The 21,159-nt window shown below is 38.9% G+C and overlaps 1 protein-coding gene across 8 annotated transcripts in view; it reads left to right on the top strand.

Annotated features, from left to right (window-relative positions):
• ZMYM6 (zinc finger MYM-type containing 6) overlaps positions 1-21,159 on the top strand; it is a 36,273-nt gene that overhangs the window by 10,847 nt on the left and 4,267 nt on the right. For 5 of the 8 annotated variants that reach the window (XM_037061474.1, XM_037061472.1, XM_037061473.1 and 2 more), the window contains 8 exons: positions 1,017-1,167; positions 1,778-1,893; positions 2,520-2,789; positions 2,956-3,106; positions 4,053-4,225; positions 8,491-8,638; positions 9,854-9,997; positions 10,439-10,476. In XM_037061474.1, coding sequence (XP_036917369.1) covers positions 1,017-1,167; positions 1,778-1,893; positions 2,520-2,789; positions 2,956-3,106; positions 4,053-4,225; positions 8,491-8,638; positions 9,854-9,997; positions 10,439-10,476 — 1,191 coding nt within the window. Of the gene's footprint in view, positions 1-1,016; positions 1,168-1,777; positions 1,894-2,519; positions 2,790-2,955; positions 3,107-4,052; positions 4,226-8,490; positions 8,639-9,853; positions 9,998-10,438; positions 10,477-11,866; positions 12,052-21,159 lie in introns of all 8 variants that reach the window. The other 3 variants (XR_005068710.1, XR_005068709.1, XM_037061476.1) reach the window with 2 other exon arrangements.

The following is a 21,159-nucleotide window of genomic DNA, read 5'->3' on the forward strand; positions in this document are numbered from 1 at the left end:
TCCATTTTTTTATATATGATCCCAAAATCAGTTCTATTCCTAATTTTCTTATTGATATTGTACTCTATCAGCTGTACTCTATAAGTGATGTTCTTGTTTTACCAGGAAGATTATGTAATGAAACTTCACAATTGATATATTCTCACCATTTACTTCCCCATGTAATTTCTTACTGAAAGGCCTTATATTGTGTCAGTGACAGTATTACTGTAGTGATTGGGATCCTGGACTTTGGAATCAGATGAAATAAGTTTAATCTCTTACTTTTCTGTTTATTTGTTAATCTAATCTAATTAAAGGTAATTTAAACTTTTTGTTAATTTTTTAAAGTATCTTTACTGTGTTTAAAGAATTTTTCGATACAGTGCATATAAATTGCTTAACACGGGTCCTGGCTCACGGTAAGCACTCAATAAATAACTAATAATATTGGTGATCGATATAAATAGTAGCCATTTTTATTATTGTTTCTTAAACCATGAGTAAACTTATGAGCAGTTTTTATTTTGAAACTCAGCTTATAAACAAGCAGTTCTGCAAGATGACCTGATATACATTAAACATGATTTCTGTGTCCTTTTCCCAGAGGGTCTTAATAGTTAAGTAACCTTAAAGGTGCTAGACTCTCTCCTAGATTGATGTCCAAGTCTGCGCTGAGATGGCCCTTTGGTTCATGGATTACCTGGTCTTCTGTGATTATTTGCAATGAGAAAAGTATGACTCTCTAGTTAATTACTTTTAATATGTTTTTTTGTTGTTAGTATATCTGAGTAGTTACTGATTTTCTTCCATTTACATTTTATTATTGTACGAAGGAACCTACTTTCCCCACATTCCAACTTTTCCCACATTCCAACTTTCAGGAAAGTCTATGCTTGGTGTGGCCTCCCTGTCATGCTCAAATATTTCAACCAAAGGCAGTGGTTGTAGGTAGCTTTTCTTTTTTCTTTTCTTAAACAGTGGTATATATGTACTGTATGCTTGGGCATGTGAATGATACTTCGTTTTCGTAACAGAATTCAGCCCAGATGCCTCCATATGCCTTGGGGAGATCGTTGAGGCCCTCAGCTGAAATGATTGAGACTGCAAATGACTCAGGCAGAACTGAGCTTTTCTGCTCTATTAATTGCTTATCTGCTTACAGAGTTAAGGCAGTTATTTCTTCAGGTAATGTTTAAATTTGATACATTTATAGATTTAATAACTGTTGAAGAAGAATGTGATGACTTTTCTTTCATTTTGTTGTAAAATAATCTATATGGTTAAATAAAGACACAAGATTGTTTTACTTTCAGAGGACTGATTTTTTTTAAAGATTTTTTATTCATTTATCTTTAGAGGGGAAGGGAAGGAGAGAGGGAGAGAAATATCAATGTGTGGTTGCCTCTTGTGTGTCCCCTGCTGGGAACAGGCATGTGCCCTGACTGGGAATCGAACCTCGATCCTCTTGTTCACAGGCCCGTGCTCAATCCACTGAGCTACACCAGCCAGGGCAGAGAACTGATTTTTAAGTGAAAATAGTTTTTCACAGATTGCCTTGGTTGAGATTTTTTTTTAAAGTTTCATATATGAAAAGAAAAAAAAACACATAAGTTTCAAGTTAGTTTTTGTGTAAATGGGACTTAATTGAGGAAGTTGTAGTTAACTTTACAGGATATTATAAAGTTCTTTGATTTTTGTTTTATATGTTACTATTTGAGTTTTTATTCTAATACGTTTTTGGATTATTTGCCCATCTGTGTAACTTACTCATTGGTTTCTATTTTTGGTTACCAAGGTGTCCAGGTTTCGTGTCATAGTTGTAAAACCTCAGCAATCTCTCAATATCACTTAGCTATGTCCAATGGAACTATATACAGCTTCTGCAGCTCCAGCTGTGTTGTGGCTTTCCAGGTATGGCCTAAGGTATTTTACTCCTGCAATTCTCTTAGGCATTAGTCTGTGGCAAAATGTTCACCGCCGAAGGTCCATACTTAGAAAAGGTTAAATTTAAGTTAGAAAAAAATTCTGTTCAACTGTAGAAGCTAGAATATGGTTTGGATTTGTGGTATGGTGATATGTTCATGTGTGCCTTCCTCTCATCCTGGGCCAGACACATAATGACTCCTGGCATGGAGTTGTAAGCTCACACTTGTCACATTTTGTCCTCACTCTCAGAGGAAGGTGAGGACAAAATGATGTGAGGTGAGGGTGGGATGATGTCCAATGCAGTGCTCTGGTGGCCACTGTGCTCTTCATAGCCATTAGAGGCTGGTGTAGATGGAGGGGGATGTTGGGGGAAAGGAGAGACCTGCTCTAATTTATTAGGGTCATGTACTAGAGGTCTTTGTCTGGAAAGCCTACATTGCTCAGTCCTTGTATTCTGGAAGTATGCCATTTAAAGTCTTTCTGTGTATCACTTCATATGTTCTAAAGAAATGTTGCATGGGAATTAACTTGCTTAAATGAGAAAATGAAAATCACCAAGTTCCACTGTTTGTCAATTGTTAAAAATCTTTGCCTTATTTGTGTCCATTTAGAATGTATTTAACAAGCCAAAAGGAACAAACTCTTCAGCAGTGCCACAGTCTCAGGGCCAAGTAAGCCCACTATCCCAGTCAACAGCGTCAGCAGGAGGGGGTAACACCTCCGGAGTTTCCCCCAGCCCCATCACTGGCTCTGCTGCAGCGCGTCTTCAGCCTCTTGCTGCACACTCCCAGCAAGTGGCTTCAGCCCATGCAGTTGTTAAACTCAAGTGTCAGCATTGTAACCATCTGTTTGCCACAAAACCAGAGCTGCTTTTCTACAAGGTAAAGAGAGATCGTGAAAGGGTTGAATAAAATCTACCCAGTGAAAGCATTTTTGTCTCTTCATCTTTGACAGTTACTTAATTTGCTTTGAAATGAGAAGGAAAAGGATATCTGAAAGATAAAGCAACTGTTTAATTAGGTCTTAATGATTATTCTTTCTCTGCAGGGTAAAATGTTTCTGTTTTGTGGCAAGACTTGCTCTGATGACTACAAAAAGAAAAATAAAGTTATAGCAATGTGTGACTACTGTAAACTGCAGAAAATTATAAAGGAGACTGTACGATTCTCAGGGGTTGATAAGCCATTCTGTAGTGAAGGTAAAGAAAAAAGTTCAGTTTTATCCACAGGGCATGTGGTTGTTATGAAATAGTCAGGTGGGCTATTAATCCACAATTAAATTTTTTTAAAGATTTTATTTACTTTTAGAGAGATGGGAAGGGAGGGAGAAAGAGATACATCAATGCGTGGTTGCCTCTCATATGGCCCCCACTGAGGACCTGGCCTGCAACCCAGGCATGTGCCCTGACTGGGAATCGAACTGTGACCCTTTGGTTTGCAACCCATGCTCAGTCCACTGAGCTACACCAGCCAGGGCAATCCACAATTAATTTAAAGAAAGTTTTGTTTTACGAAGTGTAATTTGAAGCTTTTGAATTATATTTAACTCACTTTAAAGTTTATCTTTTAAATGTTACGATAATCGCAGTAAAGAAAACCTTTTGAAATATTAGATCGATGATATTAGTATGGAGCAGGGATCCCCAACCCCTGGGAGCCATGGCTCTTAGGAACTGGGCCACACAACATGAGGTAAGATTTTATGTAATGTGATTGAATCATTCCAAAACCATCCTCCTTACCCTGGTCCATGGAAAAATTGTCTTCTATGAAACCTGTCCCTGGTGCCAAAAAGTTTCGAGACCCGTGGTATAAAATACAAATCTCTTCAAAAGTAGGGCTGTGACTTCAGAGATCTTTTTCTTCTTCCACCTGTTTGTGCAGAAAGTACTTAAGCAGTTATGGCCTCTTGGCTTAAGAAACTTGCATACCATGTGTGTTTTGAATATAGATGACCAATGTTTAGAGTCAATATAAAAGGTGGTATAAGTTTGTTTTCTGAATATAGAGACTGTCCTTTAACCTAGAGGCAAATAAGTGTGTCCATTACTTAGGAATTAAAAGTTGGCATCTAAGACCGTAGAGTCTCACTTTACCTCCTTCATGTTAATGTAAATTTGATGTTTATTCCTTTCTGGTTCTCAGTTTGCAAATACCTCTCTGCTCGTGACTTTGGAGAACTGTGGGGAAACTACTGTAGGAGGTGCAGTTATTGTTCACAGACAGCCCCTAATTTGGTAGAAAATCGATTGGAGGGCAAGTTAGAAGAGTTTTGTTGTGAAGATTGCATGTCCAAATACACAGTTCTGTTTTATCAGGTAAATACACCTTTTGGTTTTCTGAAGTTTGTAAAGTTATTTTCTGTTTGAAGTGTGTTCAGATGATGTGAATAAAATTTTGTGTTTAGAACTGGGTAAAATAAACTATGGGTTCCTTAAGCAAGATTTGATTGATTATAAACTTGAACTCTTTAGACTAAAGAATATAGAATTTCTGGAGTCTTTGTTGTTATTCAAGGGTATGTTCCTTTTAAATTTTGCTTTCTTATAAGGAGTTTTTTCAAGTTAGAACTTTATATAGTTAAGTTGCCTTAAGGCTGTCATATAGAAGGTTACTCTGAGGAATTTGAAGTCAGACCTTGTTCTTATTTCATAAGTCAAATGACTATGATGACTTCCTTTTTAAAAAAAATTAATTTTTTGAAAGGCTGAAATGAAAGCTATGGTTAATTGAACCACTAAAACCTATCTAGTGCTTCGTAAGTGTTTAATCCCCGCCAGTATCCCAAGGGGTAGGAATATTTTTTGCCAGCTTCTAAATAAAGAAAGAGTATCATGTCCTTAAAGAAGCTGGCAGATGAAGCTGGACAGCACCTCTAATGCTCCAGTGAAGTCATCTGTTTACTTGTCTCCCTAATTCTCAAGATAAAATCTTCTCGAGAGGTATGTCATTTTCATAGTTATATTACTATGACTATGACCTATCTTAGTACTCAAGATACCTCATTAGATATTTGTTGAATGAATCAAAGTCTTTATGACCCCAAAGCCCATACTATTCCTACTGCAGTATGCTGCCTCTTAATTTTTTAAAGACAGAACCTGTTTTTAGATTTCTTCATTGATAATTTTAGAAAACAGGAGATCAACTTTTATATTTGTTCAGTTGAGGGTATCTATATGAAACAAGAATATATATATATATATATATATATATTCTTTTTTAAAGTGTAATTGAGTATGTTATTATAATTGCCCCAATTTTACCCCCTTTGCTCCCCCTCTGCCTGGTTCCCCCCTTCCCTCCAGCAGTCCCTCCTTAGTTCGTGTCCATGGGTTGTGCATGTAAGTTCTTTGGCGCCTCTGTTGCCTTATACTGTTTTTAACCTGCACCTGTATATTTTGTACCTACCCAGTTATGCTTCTTATTCCCTGTACCTTTTCCCCCTTCCTCCACCCAGCTGATAACCCTCCAGATGATCTCCATATCTATGATTCTGTTCCTGTTCTAATTGTTTCTGTTTTTTAGATTCAGTTGTTGATGGTTGTGAGTTTGTTGTGTTTGTTGTCATTTTAATGTTGGTAGGGTTTTTTTTAAATATTTTATTTATTTATTTTTAGAGAGGAGGAAAGGGAGGGAGAAAGAGAGGGAGAGAAACATTAATGTGTGGTTGCTTCTTGCACACCCTCAACTGGGGACGTGGCCTGCAACCCAGGCATGTGCCCTGACTAGGAATCAAACCAGTGACCTTTGGTCTGCAGGCCGGCACTCAATCCACTGAGCCATACCAGCCAGGGCTAATGTTCATAGTTTTGATCTTCTTTTTCCTAAGTAAGTGCCTTTAACATTTCATATAATAAGGTCTTGGTGATGAACTCCTTTAAGCTTTACCTTGTGTGAGAAGCACTTGATCTGTCCATCAATTCTAAATAATAGCTTTGCTGGATAGAGGAATCTTGGTTGTAGGTCCTTAGTTTTCATTACTTTGTATAGTTCTTGCCTGCAAAATTTCTTTTGAGAAATCAGCTGAAAGTCTTATGGGAACTCCTTTGTAGGTAATGTCTGCCTTTCTCTTGCTGCTTTTAAGATCCTCTCTTTATCTTTAACCTTTGACATTTTAATTATAATGTGTCTTGTTGAAGATCTCTTTGGGTCCAACTTGTTTGGGATTCTCTGTGCTTCCTGGACTTGTATGTCTGTTTCCTTTGACAAATTAGGGAGGTTTTCTTTCACTATTTTTTCAAATAGGTTTTAAATTTCTTGCTCTTCCTCCTCTCCTGACATCTCTATGATTTAGATAGTGACCCTTTTGGAGATGTCCCAGAGTCTTCTTAGACTCATCATTTTTTAAAGTTCTTATTTCTTCATTTTGTTCTGGTTGAATGTTAATTTCTTCCTTATGTTCTGAATCACTGTTTTGAATCCTGGCTTTTTTCCCTTCACTGTTGGTTTCCTGTGGATTTTTCTCGATTTCCCTTAGTAGCGCCTTCCTTTCTTCCCTTATGCTTTTGCTGTATTCAATGGGGTCTTTGAGCGTTCTTTCCACTAGTGTTTTGAACTCAGCATCTGATAGGTTGTCTCTCTCCTCGTAGCTTAGTTCTTTTTCTGGGGTTCTATTCTCTTCCTTCATTTGGGCCATATTTCTTTGTCTCCTGATTTTGGCAGCCTCCCTGTGTCTGTGTGCTAGGTAGAGCTGCTTTGATTCCCTTTCAGTGCACCTGTTAACTCGTATGGGGTGGAGCCTTGGGTATTTGCCAGGGTGGGGCAACTATGGCTCTGTGTGTGTGGGAAAGGTCAAAGAGGGGACAATGTTGCTGCTGGCTAGCTTCTGGGGGCTTGCCTGGTCCTCACCCTCATGTCCAGTCACTTCACCCACTTCCCGGATGCAGTTGGTATTCCTTCAGCTGTTGTCCTGGTTGTGGTTCCCAGGGTGGGTGGGTTTGTGTATGTACCAGCAGCTTCTTCTGCTGGCTTAACCCCCACTAGGTTTATAGCCAGAAGTTATGTAGCTGTATTTTTCCTAGTGCTGGAACCCTGGGATGCCCAGTCTGGTCTGGGGTGGGGCTCGCTGCCCACAGGGTATCCCCCTGATTTTTACCCACCACATGTGAATGTGGGGCTGCCTGTCCTGCCAGACACTGCTTCTCTGCCTCTCTGCCTCTCTGCCTCTCTGCCTCTCTGCCTCTCTACCTCTCTGCCTCTCTACCTCTCTGCCTCTCTACCTCTCTGCCTCTCTGCCTCTCTGCCTCCTTGTCTCTCTGCCTCTCTGCTCTCTGTCCCTGGCTGCCTGCCACCACACCGAGTCCTCACTACCTCAACTCCCCGTTTCTGCCCCTCCTACCCATCTGGATGAATGTAGCTTCTTTAAATCCTTGGTTGTCTGACTTCCATACAGTCCTGGGTGATTTTCTGGCAGTTCTGGGTGTTTTTTGTTTCAAAGTTAGTTGTATTCCTTCTTACAGTTGTGTAGTGAGGCGAGGCATGTCTACTTACGGTGACTGGGACCAAGAATATATATTTTTAACCACAATATATATTTTTTATATTCCAGTCGCAGTTTACATTTAATACTATTTTGTATCCATTTCAAATGTATGGCATAGTCATTAGACAATCATATTTTATAAAACATTCTGATATTTCAAATACCTACCTGGCACTATATAGAGTTATTACAATATTATTAACTATATTCCCTATGCTGTACATTATATCTCCGTGACTATTTTGTACTTCTTAATCCTTTTGCCTTTTTCATGCAGTCCCCCAGCATCCCTCCCCTCTAGCTATCATCAGTCTGTTCTCTCTCTCTATGTGTTTGTTTCAATTTTGTTCATTTATTCTGTTCTTTAGATTCCATATAAAGTGAAATCATGATATTTGTGTTTCTCTGACTTATTTCACTTAGCATAATACTCTCTAGGTCCATCCAGGCTGTCATAAATGGTGCAATTTCATTTTTTATGGCTGAGTAATATTCCATTGTATATATCTTTCACAGCTTTTTTATCCACTCATCTGTTGATGGGTATTTGGATTGCTTCCATAGCTTGGCTAGTGTAAACAATGCCATAATGAACATAGGGGTGCATGGATTCTTTGAAATTAGTATTTTGTGTTCGGATAAATGCCTAGAAGTGGAGTCACTGTATCATAAGGCAGTTCCATTTGTAATTTTCTGAGGAACTTCTGTACTGTTTTCCATTTGCATTCCCACCAGTAGTGCACAAGGGTTCCCTTTTCTTCATATCCTCACCAACACTTGAATGTTGTTTTATTGATGATAGCCATTCCAACAGGTGTGAGGTGATATCTTACTGATGATTAGTGACATTGAGCATTTTTTCATATGTCTATTGTCCATCTGTATGTCCTCCTTGGAGAAGTGTCACACAGCTTCTTTGCCCATTTTTAAATTGGATTGTTTGCTTTTCTGGTGTTGAGTACTTTATAAATTTTGGATATTAACCCCTTATTGGATGTATCATTGGTAGAAGTCTTATGTGATCTCAGCTGACTCATAATAAAATCTTTTTATTATTTTATTGTTTTAAGCCTATCCTCTCTTACATTTCTTTCTCAGATGGCCAAGTGTGATGCTTGCAAACGACAGGGTAAGCTAAATGAGTCCATAAAATGGCGAGGAAACATCAAACATTTTTGTAATGTATTTTGTGTCTTGGAGTTTTGTCATCAGCAGACTACAAATGACCCTGATTCACAAAGTAAAGGTAAAATTAAATTTGGCTAATGGGATCTTTATGTCAGTGCTAGGATATAATATCAGCGTACACAGTTGTAAATTTAAAAAAAATTTCACTGGCTTCAGATGGCCTGAATTTCTTTAAATTTTCCTGTAAGAATCCTTAAAGATTGCCCTTGAGGGAAAATTAATCCTGATGCTTTTTGCTGTCATAATCAAACACTAAGAATAATAAATGTAGAAGCACTAATTTTATAGGAAAATTAGATTTGATTGCTTTTGATTGACTTTATCCATACATAAATAACCACACTAGGGATAGATGCTATTCAGTTAATAAACTAAAAATAAAAATAGGAAATTAGGGCAGGCAAAGGGAGAGGATATAAGTATGTTAATATAGTTTCTGTGACTGGTAAGATTTGATCCAGAGCTTGTTTGTAGCCAAGGAAGAAAGAACAACACATTAATTATATCAGAAAATAAAGTAGACCAGTTCTTCATGGGTAGCAATGTTTTTCTTGGCTAAGAATAAAATAATTTTGCAAGTAGGACAGCTAATGTGGTCAAATATCCATATGAATAGATAGATAGATGGCATGTTTTTAAAGTAGTTCCCTGAAGTAGGACTTCTCTGAGTTAGATTAAAAACATTTGACATTCTGTTCTCTGATCAAAGCCTGGAGCGCTGCTCAATTACAGATTCCATGTGCTTTGGCTCCTTATAGTCTGGCTCTTCTTCACCTTTGCAGTCTTACTAATCATCATCCAGATACGCCTTCTAGCTGATCTTGTTTGTTGTCACCCATTCCCTGAGATGAGTCAGGTGGGTGGTAGGATTGTCATTCTGTGGGTTAACAAAACTGGTGTTCCCATGTGGGTAGGCCAAAACTCATTTACACCTGTGTCACCAACTTATTTCTAAGAATTGTCATGTTAAATTTTTATTTGAAGCAACATACGTGTAGAAGTTTTAATATTCATGATTGGAAAAGCCCAGCCAACAATGAAGGCAGTACATTATATTTTTACCTGTTAAATATCATTTGAAGTTTATCATTTTAGAGCACCAGCCTCTCTCTAAGTCCTAGTGAACACTAATCTGACCAGTATCACCCAACCCAACATTATACTGAGCTAGATATTTGCAGTGCATCTTGAAAATTGTTGTTGTATGATTTTCCTCTGTGTGTGTGTATGTGACCCTTTTGTTTATACTAGGTCTTAACCTTTTTATTTTAAGCAGTGAGTATTTCTAAGGCACCAGCTGCTTCAGTGGAGCTCCCTTCTGCCAAGACAAATACAACACCAGTTATAACCTGTGTGGTGTCATTAGCAAAAGTATCTTCTGCCCAGTCCACAGGGAACACTAACAGTGGTTTAAAAGGTATGACTTGGCATAAAGACATTTGTTTAGATTGTGGAAATGAGGGTTGTCTAGTGTGTGTAGCTGTTATTGTAGCTGTTAGTGTTTACTGTTATTTATACTTAATGAGGAAACATGCTTCTCTGTCCTGGAGGGAAGTGGGTAGCAAGCTGGCTGGAATGGATTGGGAAGGAAGTGGCATGTGTGGTTTATTTTTTTAAGAACCCAAATAATTTTAATACAGCTGCCTTTACCACCAGACATTCTCATGTAGTAGAAGGGGATTGCAGCTTAGGAATCCTTACCTTTACTAAGAACTCCAGGTGATACTGAGGCTGAGTATTTTTGGACCATATTTGAGAAGTTTTGGGCTAGGCTCTATCTAGATTACCTTTGTGAGAGGAAAGTAACTTCTTGCTTTCCGTATTCTGTGGATAATAACGTATGTTTAATTTTTAACAGATGCAGTTACTACAGATGCAGCAAAGATCATCAGAGATGTAAGTTTTATTGTTAATATTTGCCTGATAATGCCACTTTATTTTCATTGTGGATATAGCCTTCTAATATATATCTCGGTACATTTCTGTTTACAGCGTAGTCTTTAAAAAAGTGGAGTAATATATTATGTATTAATTTTTGTTTTCAAATTTTAAAATTACATTATTAATAATGCATTCCTGATTTATTATTTGTGTCTGGTGCCTTCATTTCTTTAAATACTTGTTAATTCCATCTGTTACTTATTTTTCTCTTTTATTACTTTCAAGTAATTTTCTTTTAGACTAGAAAGTCTCTTGAAGTTCAGTATAGTGTCATTGTATACATCTTTGAATTATGCTAGGCTGAAAATAGTGCAAAGTAAAAAGATTTGAATCCCTACTTTATGTCTCAAATTTGAAATATTATTAAAGCTTCCCAAAATTAAAAAAAATTGAGGAAATGCATAATTTCAAGTCTGGTAGGCTAAAAGGATTACAGACATGTCACTGTTGTCTTATGTCAACATCACTTAGCAGGAAAACAAAATTCTCATCATTCTTTATCAATATCACATGAACCTAATGTCTTAGATCTTAGGTTAATGTGTTTTGGTGACTGGGGGCTGCTCTCTTAACATTTGCTCTTGATACAATTCAAAATCATTTTTTATATTAAATAACTGTCATTCAGATTCCGTAAATGGTGGTGCTAGTGCTAAAAGGTGTGCCCAGAATTTAATAAATTTGGAACAGAAATTAAATGTGATAAAACTCTGTGAAGATTGATTGCCACACTGCTGCTGCGATATCTCATCCTGTTAATTTAGGAGAGTGCATCCTGGAGAATATCAGAGATAATGTTCATAAGAACCAAAGCATCAGTAAAGCAGGTACACCCTTTAGTTCACAAAATGATCTTATAACACGGCAAGGATAATGGAATAAATGGATAAAATCCTGGCAACATGGCTGTAAGGTCAGCGTTGACATAATGCATTCCTAAGGTCAGGCTATCATCTATGCTAAGGCATGAAGTAGTTTTTAAAAGATATTATTTATTTTTAGAGAGGGGGGAGGGAGGGTGCGAGGGAGAGAAGTATCATTATGCAAAAGAAATATCAGTCAGTTGCCTTTTGGACCGCCCCCTTTTGGCTACCTGGCTGGCAACCCAGGCATGTGTCCTGACTGGAATCGAACTGGTGACCTTTGCGTTTTCGGGACAATGCCCAGTCTACTGAGCCACCTGGCAGGGCATGAAGTATTTTTGATGATTTGAAAGAAGCTGGCAAGTGAAACAAAAAGGTTTACTACAAGTCATAGCTGGTTTTCTAATTTTATTAAAAAGTATTTTATTGTTTATGCTATTACAGTTGTCCCAATTTTTCCCTCTTTGCCCCTCTCCACTCAGCCTGCCCCGGTTTTCCAATTTTAAAGCCCACCAAGGTATTAAGGATATAAACATGAGCAGGCAAGCCATACCTGCTAACTCCAAAGCTATCAAAACATTTCAACTTTACCATAATTTAAGAGGCTTTAACTTGGAAGACAACATAACCCCTGCTAATAAAGAATGTGAAGGTGGTAAAGAAAGTGGTAAGTTTGTACAAGGTTGTTGGATGTTGAAATTTTGCTTGGTTTGATCCCCATGAATTAATAAAGGAAGCCATGCTAGAATCAGAATAATAAAGGCCCCGTGAAGTCAGATCTCAGATGGTAGCTGCAGGATTGGGGTGGTCGGGGAGTGGGCAGTCAGGGCTGTGGGAGCAGGAAGGGGCACACGCTGCATTACATTGTGGGCCATTGCATCCCTGGCCCCTGGGCTGCGTGCCTGCCCCAGGGCTGAGGCTCTGGCCACCAGTTGTAGACCTTAAAGCACTTACAGCCTTTTGAAGTGCTTTGGTATCTCCGAAGTAGTGCCATGTAAACTGACGTGTGTGGTAATCGCAGAAGCACATTGTGGGCTTGGAAACCTAAGCAAAGCCTTTAGTAAATCTTGCAGCATTTTGACATTTCCAAAGTGTTTTGGCATCTCTGAAATCTAGAGAACTGTGATGGGTGTGGAAAGAAGGGGGAAAGGTGCCAGTGGTGTGGAAACTGCCCAAGGTCAAGTACCTTTGGAGCAGGACCTCAGAAGGGTGTTCCTGCAAGTGCAATGATGGGGCCCCCTCCAGATGGCCAGCCTATAGCCCGTGTTGAGTTCTGGAGGGGCAAGCAGTCTCAAGCACCTGAAAACCTAGAAGGAGGGTGATAAGAGCTGCACAGTGAGGTTTGTCCTGGGACTTACCCTGCTGCAAAAATTCTCCTCCGCCTCTTCTTCCCATTCCTCTGGCACAGGTGTGGATGGTGCTGCTCCCAATGGCTGCCTGATTCAGAGCACATGGTGGTTTCTTCTGTCATGGTGATCCCCTCTGTGCCCTACCAACTCCTCTCTAGACGAAATGGTGTTTGTAGAGGAGAAAACCTGCAACCTTAAGATTAATTCCAGAGATAGTCCTTGTAATTATGTAAACTCTTGAGCTCAAAATTATGAAATTGAAGAATAAACAAGGTTCATAAAAGGAAGAGGGAAAGTCTTTGAGACTAGGGTTCTATGATGATCTATCTGAAGGCTATCCAGGGCATTCTGGGAAAGTTCACACCAAAAAGGAACGGAGATACTGCCCCTAGGGCAAAAGCAAACACAGGAGAGCGTTCCAACTGCAGGGAAGGATCAGCCAAAAGTATCACTGTCTGCCCCTTGGAAAGAGAAAGAGCCCCAGAGATCAGAGTGAAAGTAAAAAAAGCTGTGCTGGAGAGGAGCAGCCTCTGTGACAGGAGAATGGTGATGCACCCTTTGGAGAAACTCAGCGAGAAGCCACTTGGTGATGGGAGGAGAGCTACTGATACACACTCTCCACCCCTAGAGTTTTTGGATGACTCTGACTCTCATGTAGAAAGTGGAAAACCTGGAGAAATGGAGGTAGTGACAGAGCACACCTCTAGAAAGTGACCTGCACAACATGGGTGAGGTCTCCACAGTCACTTTCTCCCAGGAGGAGCCCATCTCACTGAAACTTTCTTTTGTTATTTTAAATTATATTTTATTAAAAAATAAATTATATTTTATTGATAATGTTATTGCAGTTGTCCTAATTTTCTCCCCTTAGTCCCCTTCCACCCAGCACTCCTCTTTCCCTCATATAGTCTCCACGCCATTGGTCATGTCCACGGGCCATGCATGTAAGCTCTTAGACTACTCCATTTCTTATGCTGTACTTTACATCCCCACAGCTATTCTGTAACTACCTATTTGTACTTCTTAATCCCCTCACTTCTTAACCCATTTCCCCACACCCCGCTGCCATCTGGCACCATCAAAACTCTCCATATCCATGATTTATTTGGTCTCTGTTCTTTTTGTTTGCTTAGTTTGCTTTTAGATTCATCTGTTGATAGATAATGTATTTATTGCCATTTTATTGTTCATACTTTTGATCTTCTTTTTCCTAAATAAACCCCTTTAACATTTCATATAATAATGGCTTGATGGTAATGAACTTCAGTTTTTTACCTTGTCTGGAAAGCTCTTCATCTGCCCCTTGATTGTAAATGATAGCTTTGCTGGATAGAGCAATCTTGGCTATAGGCCCCTGCTTTTCATGACTTTGTATGTTTCTTGCCAGTCCCTCCTGGCCTGCAAAGTTTCTTTTGAGAAATCAGCTGACAGTCTCATGGGAACTCCCCTGTAGGTAACTAACTTCTCTTGCTGCTATTAAGATTCTCTTTAACCTTTGGCTAAAATTTTAATTATGATGTGTCTTGAGTAGGCATCCATTTTGCATCCATTTTATTGGGACTTTCTGTGCTTCCTGGACTTATATGTCTATTTCCTTCACCAAATTAGGGAAGTTTTCTTTCTTTCTTTTTTCAAACATTTCCAATTTCTTGCTCTTTCTCTTCTCCTAGCACCCCTATGATGCAAATGTAGGAATGCTCAAAGTTGCCTCAGAGGCTATTTATACTGTCCTCATTTTTTTGGATTCTTTTTTCTTATTGTTCTGATTGGTTGTTTTTTTGTTTTATTATATTTTGAATCATTGATTTGATTCTTGGCTTCATCCATTCTACTCTTGTTTCCCTTTAAATTGTTCTTTATTTCAGTTAGTGTATCCTTCATTTCTGACTGGATCTTTTTTATGGTGTTGAGGTCCTCATTAAGTTCTTTGAGCATCCTTATAATCACTGTTTGAAACTCTGCATCTGATAGATTGCTTATCTCCATTTCATTTGGTTCTTTTTCTGGAGTTTTGATTGCTTGTTTCCCTTGGGCTGTAGGATTCCTTGTCTCCTCTTCTTGGCAGCCTCCCTATGTTTGTTTTTATGTTATTATTCCCTGTCTTGGTAGCATGGCCTAATGTAGTAGTTGTCCTGTAGTGTCTAGTGGCATAGATGCACCCTTTGTGTGGGCTGAGTACCCCCTTGTAGTTGAGCCCTGATTGCTATTGGCAGGTCAATGGGAGGGATTTACCCAGGCCAGTCAGCTACAGGGACTGGCTGTGATCACTTACCACCAACCTCGGCCTTCTGTGGAGAATCAGCTGTGCAGGGACAGAGTGGTGGTGTTCTGACTTGTGTAGCTCTCCACTGTGTGTATAGGCTCTGGCATTTCTCAGAAGGCACAGGCCAAGGTCAGCCCCCACCTGTGTTCTGCCCTGGTCACCCTCCATTAGCTGTAAAGAGATGGGATGTCTGAGATGTCTGCTACTTGTGCTGGGCTTGGAGATTCCCAGGCAAAGCCAAACTGAATCTAAGTTGGCTGCTGGTAGTGCCAGGCCTGGGGCCACTTAGCAGGAGATACAGGGGCTGGGGGCTCACTGAGGCCAACTGTTGCTTATTTGAGAGGATTTAGGAAGTCATGATGCATGAGCCAAGATCCACCATTCATATGGAAAAGTCACTGTTAACAGTTTGGTGGGCCTATAAGTTGGGTGGGATGCAGTCTCAGGTCTATCTTCAGCATGGGGCAAAATGGTGTTAGCCAGGTTAAAGGAGTCTCAGATATGGCACCTGCCTGCCACTTCTGTGGCTTGTGGGGGGAGGGTTGTGGCCTCTGCCCACCTATCTAGTTGGGAGAAAGCTGTCCCCCAGCTCTCACTTTGATGCCAGATACTTCAGAACCTCCCTGTATGCCACTGGTGCCTTTCAAGCTGCTACCTCATATTCTTAGATGTAATTGCTATTAGAAGTTTGGTGTGTGTCTTTTCCGACCATTTTTAATCTTTTGCATTCTTATATACAAGTCCATGGAAAATATTTAATACTGTTTTTAAAAATATCCATGTGTACCTAATAGATTTGGTACATTCCTATTGACTGCTCTATAGTATTATATTGTATGTAGGTACCACATTTTATTTGTTCATTGCCTGATTAACAAACGTTACATTGCTTCCAGTTTTTCACTATTAAAAGTCTGTACTACAATGAATATCCTTGTAGCTGTCTCCTTGGGCGGGTGTATTGGTGTTTGTCTAGTATAGGTATGGATGGGAGGAATTTTGGGGTCAAATTCTATTTGCATTTTTATTGTTTAAATTGCCCTGCAGAGAGGCCATTCCAATTTTTATTCCCATCAGCAGTTTATGACTGTACTTCTTTCCCACAGCCTATCATTTAATGTGTCAAATTTAAACATTTTCTCCCAATCTGTTTAGTTATATCTTATTATTTTATTTTGCATGTCACTGTTTACCAGTGAGTTTGCTTTTATTTCAGTTTTGAACATTTGAATTTTAAAATTTTCTATTTTTAATTTTTCCCATTTTTTTGTGTTGAATTGTCTTTCTGAATGATTTATAGGATTTCTTTATATATGCTGAACCTACCCCCCCTTCCTACTCATCATTTTAACACAAAAACATGCAGTAATGCTTCTTGAAAAAAATCATTTTTTTTAACAACATAGCCCTGTAGCCAATGTCCCATTTCTCTGCTCTCATTTTGGAAAAACAACTCTGAAGGTGGCCTCCACTTCAGCCTCCACTTTCTTACATTATCTTTCCTTAGCTCCGTTTAGTCAGGCTTTTGTGTGCATCACTTCACTGAAACTGCTCATCAAGGTCACTGTCAGTTTCTATTCTTACCACCCTCAGCGGTCAATTTTCAGTTTTCATTCTCCTCGTCTTTTCAGTAACACTTGATACTGTTGATCTTTCCTTCCTTCTTGAAATACATTCTTCAACTTGCAGGTCATCATACTTGTCCCTTTTCTCAGTCTGCATGCTTCCTACAAGACTCATATACATTCTTGTAGTTTTAAACACTACGTATGTGGTGGCTGATTCCCAGTTTTACTTCTTTTGCCCTGACCCCAGAGTTCAGATTCACGTGTCCAACTGCCTATGATTAATGGCTCTCTCAAGCGATACATCTACACCAGGACCCTTTGTCCCTCCCAGACCGCCTCCCCAGTGTGACTTCCTTACCACCTTTAGTTTGAGCCACCGGCATCTTTCTTCTGGATGGTTGCGATGACCTACCTGTCTTCTTGTTCACATTCTTGCCCTTCGCAGTTTTTTTCTTCATTCTGTTGTCAGAGTGATCTTCGAACCAATTGGGTTGTGTGACTCCACTGCTTAGACACCTTCAGTGAAACTCTGGAAAAGAAGAATAAAGAAGAGGAATAGGTAGTTTCCAAAATGATAGGAAAACAATAAGTTTTATGAAGTTGCATAGTTAAAAAAACTGATACTGAAGCGTGAATAGGTGGACAAACAGAAAGGAAATTCAGAAATCTAAATATATGTGGGGATTTAGAAATAATAAAAGTGGCTTTTTTAGAACAGTATAGGAAATCTGGATTACTCAATAAATAGGGTTGTGACAACTGAGTAGACTTACAGAAAAAAACACGGTTAGATTTATTTCTACTTCACAAATTAAACCTAAATGAACACCAGATGGAGAAAAGACTTAAGTGTAGAAAACTAATAAAAGTACTAGGAAAATACAGGAAAGAATTTGAATACAGAAGTGGGGAAAATCTGGTCTACAAAACCCAGAAGCCATAAAACACAGGTTTAGGGAAGTTTAACTACATTTCAAAGTCAAAAAACAAATGAAAACATGAAAAGGTTGCAATTCATGTCATTAAAGGCTAGTTTTTATTTTTATATGTAAAGAGGCTTTTATGAATCATTAAAGACCCATTTTCCGCCCGGTATGGTAGAAAACTACTAGCCTGTAGTCCCAGCTACTCAGGAGGCTGAGGCAGGAGGATCACTTGAGCCCAGGAGTCCTGGGCTGTAGTGCGCTATGCTGATCGGGTGTCTGCACTAAGTTCGGCATCAATATGGTGACCTCCCGGGAGCCAGGGGGTGGGGCACCAGGTTGCCTAAGGAGGGGTGAACCAGCCCAGGTGGGAAGACCCATTTTCCATGGGGAAAATGAAGTATGATTATAGACTAAGAAATAATAGTTTTTAGGCATTCACAGAGATAATCATCTTCAAAATTACAGAAATGCCAGAACTACAGTTGTTTCAGATTGGCAAAGAAAAATATCGATAATACCGTTAAGGCATTTTTACATATTGTTAATAGCAGTTGGTAAAAACTGCTACAGAGGACAATTTAGTTAAAACCTGTTAAAATTTAAAATGTAATTACTATTTTACACAGGAACTCAATTTTTAGGAATTTATTTTTCATATATATTTCACACATTTATGAAATGGATTATGTGCACAGATAATAATGGCAGCATGTTTGTAGCAGAAACCTGAAAACAACCTAATTATTTTATCAGTGATCAGGGCCACTGTGAGTTCATCCTGAGTTATTGTACAATACTAATTAGAAAAAAATAGCCCCACATGGGTAGAGCCTAAAATGTCCCCCTCTCCAACACATCCTTAGTCACATGGCCTGGCAGGTGGAGTCCCCTGCGAAAGCTTACACGGTGGATCTGTTGGGGTTATAGTTACATTAACGTTATACCCGTACAGTGGGGTACTGTGTGCTTAAAAAGGATGAGGCAGCTGTGTGTGTACAGACGTAGAGCAGTCTCATGTGTAAGTGAAAAAAAGACAGAACTGTATAGCATACTCCCGTTTCTATTTTAAAAACAAAACACATGTCTGTACATACATATAAAATACCTCTGGAAGGCAGGCGATAAATCATAGTGGTGCCTCTGTGGAGAAAATAAATTCAACTGATGGAGAGTTTTAAGAGGGAGATTTATTACAATTTGAATCTTTTAATTTTATGTCACAAGTTACAATACCCATTCAAAAAATATGTATAGAGGAAAACAGGGCAAAAGATATGAATAGACAATTCACAAAAGAGGAAATACAAATAATGCTTAACCATGAAAAATACCTAACGACACTATTAACATTTTTTTAAAAAATCCTCACCTGATGATATGTTTATTGATTTTGGAGAGGAAGGGAGAGAGAAACATTGATCAGTTGCCTCTTGCACATGCTCTGACCGTGGACCACACCCACAACCCAGGCACATGCCCTGACCTGGAATCCAGCCTTCTGGTGTATGGGACGACATTCCAACCAACTGAGCCACTTGGCCAGAACATAATGACACCACTATTAGATGATTTTTCACTTATTGAGAAATAGCAAAAAGTCTGATAACACTGTGCTGACTAGAGTGTTGGGAAACAGGCTCACATACATTGCTGAAGGTCATTTAATTTGGGGACTTTTATGGAGAGCAATTTGGCAGTACCATCATAATTAATGTGCAACATACAGATTTTAATATACGTCTGATCCATTAAACAGTACTTATAAGACCTTATTATATAGATATAATAGCACACGTAGATTTAATTTGTGTGTAAGGATATTTATTGCAGCATTGTTTATAAGAGCAAAAGATTTGTACCATTTAAATGTTCAGCTGCAAAGACACTTCAGATTACTTGAGGTACATTTAGTGTATAAAGCCTTTAAGGGGCAGCTTCATACAAAATTTTGTGGTATACCTCCAAGATAGCTTATTAAGTGACAATGCAAGGTGCAGCACCTTGCTAATAATATATCATTTGCCGTCAGAAGCAACTTATTTCATAGATCAGCGATTTTCAACTTTTTTCCCTCATGGCACACATAAACTGATCACTGAAATTTTGCAGCACACCAAAAAATACATACTTTTTGCACCTCTGACCAAAAAAATTGGTGTAATTTTAATTCATTCTCACTCGTTGGCTGGTGTCATTTTTAAATTTTTATTTGACAATCTAAGGGAAAAGAAGTCAGTGCGCCTGGTTGAATAGTCAGGTATTGCATGTTTTAAAAATTCTTGCAGCACACTTACTGAAAATCACCGACAGAGATCATCTCTGGAAGAATGTATAAGAAACTGGGTTGTGTTCAAGATAGAGTCTGGATTGATGGCAGACAGGCATAGAAAACTTACTTCATATATACTTTCATGCCTTTGAATAATTACATAATTCAAAACTATTGCATCTATTATCTGTTTTAAACATAACTTCCAATGGCTTTTCATTACACTTAAAATACAGTCCAGCCCTGGCTGGTGTAGCTCAGTGGATTGAGCGCGGGCCTGCGAACCAGAGGATCGCGGTTCGATTCCCTGTCAGGGCACATGCCTGGGTTGCAGGCCGGTTCCCTGCAGGCCAACTCCCAGCAGGGGACACACAAAAGGCAACCATACATTGATATTTCTCTCCCTCTCTCCTTCCCCTCTAAAGATAAATAAATAAATAAATAATCTTAAAAAAAATACAGTCCTAATATTTTTTAAAGATTTTTAAAATTTATTTATATTTAGAGGGGAAGGCAAGGAGAGAAAGAGAGAAATATCAATGTATGGCTGCTTCTCATGAGTCCCCTGCTGGAAACTGGCCTGCAACCCAGGCATGTGCCCTGACTGGGAATAGAACCACGATACTCTGGTTCGCAGGCCCGCGCTCAATCCACTGAGCTACACCAGCCAGGGCAGTCCTAATATTTTTTTAAACTCCGACCCTCCAAATCCTATACAATGTGGCTTCTACCTGCCTCTCCAAATGTATCATTCTAGCCCCTGCTTAACTTATTTCAGCCTTGTTCTTGCCAATGTTCCTAAAGCCAGTCAAGGGTGGCTTTCTTTCCCATTTCAGGGCTTTTGCACCTGCAGTCCCTATGCCTGGAATCCTCTGATCTCAGGTTTTTGCATGGCTTGCTCTTTTGAATATTCAGAAGGTCTCTGCTCAGATATTTACTCCAAAATTACCCTTCCTCCACACCATCACTCTCCGTTCCCTTACTCTACTTAATTTCTTCCATGGCACTTACCACTACCTAAAATTATACACTACATATGTGTTTTACTTGTTTATATTCTGTGCCTCCCTCTAGAATGTAAGGCTCACGAGAGCAGGACTTTGTCTTGTGTTCTGCTGTATCCCCAGGGCTTAGAACAGTGCCTGGTTTATAGTAAACATTCAGTAAATAATAACTAAATGGAAAAAACCATGTTTTAAATACATCCTCCCACTCTGTTGCTTATCCTTCAACTTTGTGTTATAAAGACCTCTGTTCACAAAAATAATTTAACGTGGTCAGATGTGTCTCATCTTTTTCTGCTTTGTTTTTAACTTTTGTGTTTTATTCAATAATAGTTCCTTCTTGTTCTGGTCATTTGAAAGTTCTCCATTGATTTAAAGTTAATATTTTTCATGTTG

This window comes from Sturnira hondurensis, unplaced genomic scaffold, assembly GCF_014824575.4.
Source record: "Sturnira hondurensis isolate 20B ecotype Veracruz unplaced genomic scaffold, ASM1482457v3 Scaffold0013381, whole genome shotgun sequence".
NCBI classification, from domain to species: Eukaryota; Metazoa; Chordata; class Mammalia; order Chiroptera; family Phyllostomidae; genus Sturnira; species Sturnira hondurensis.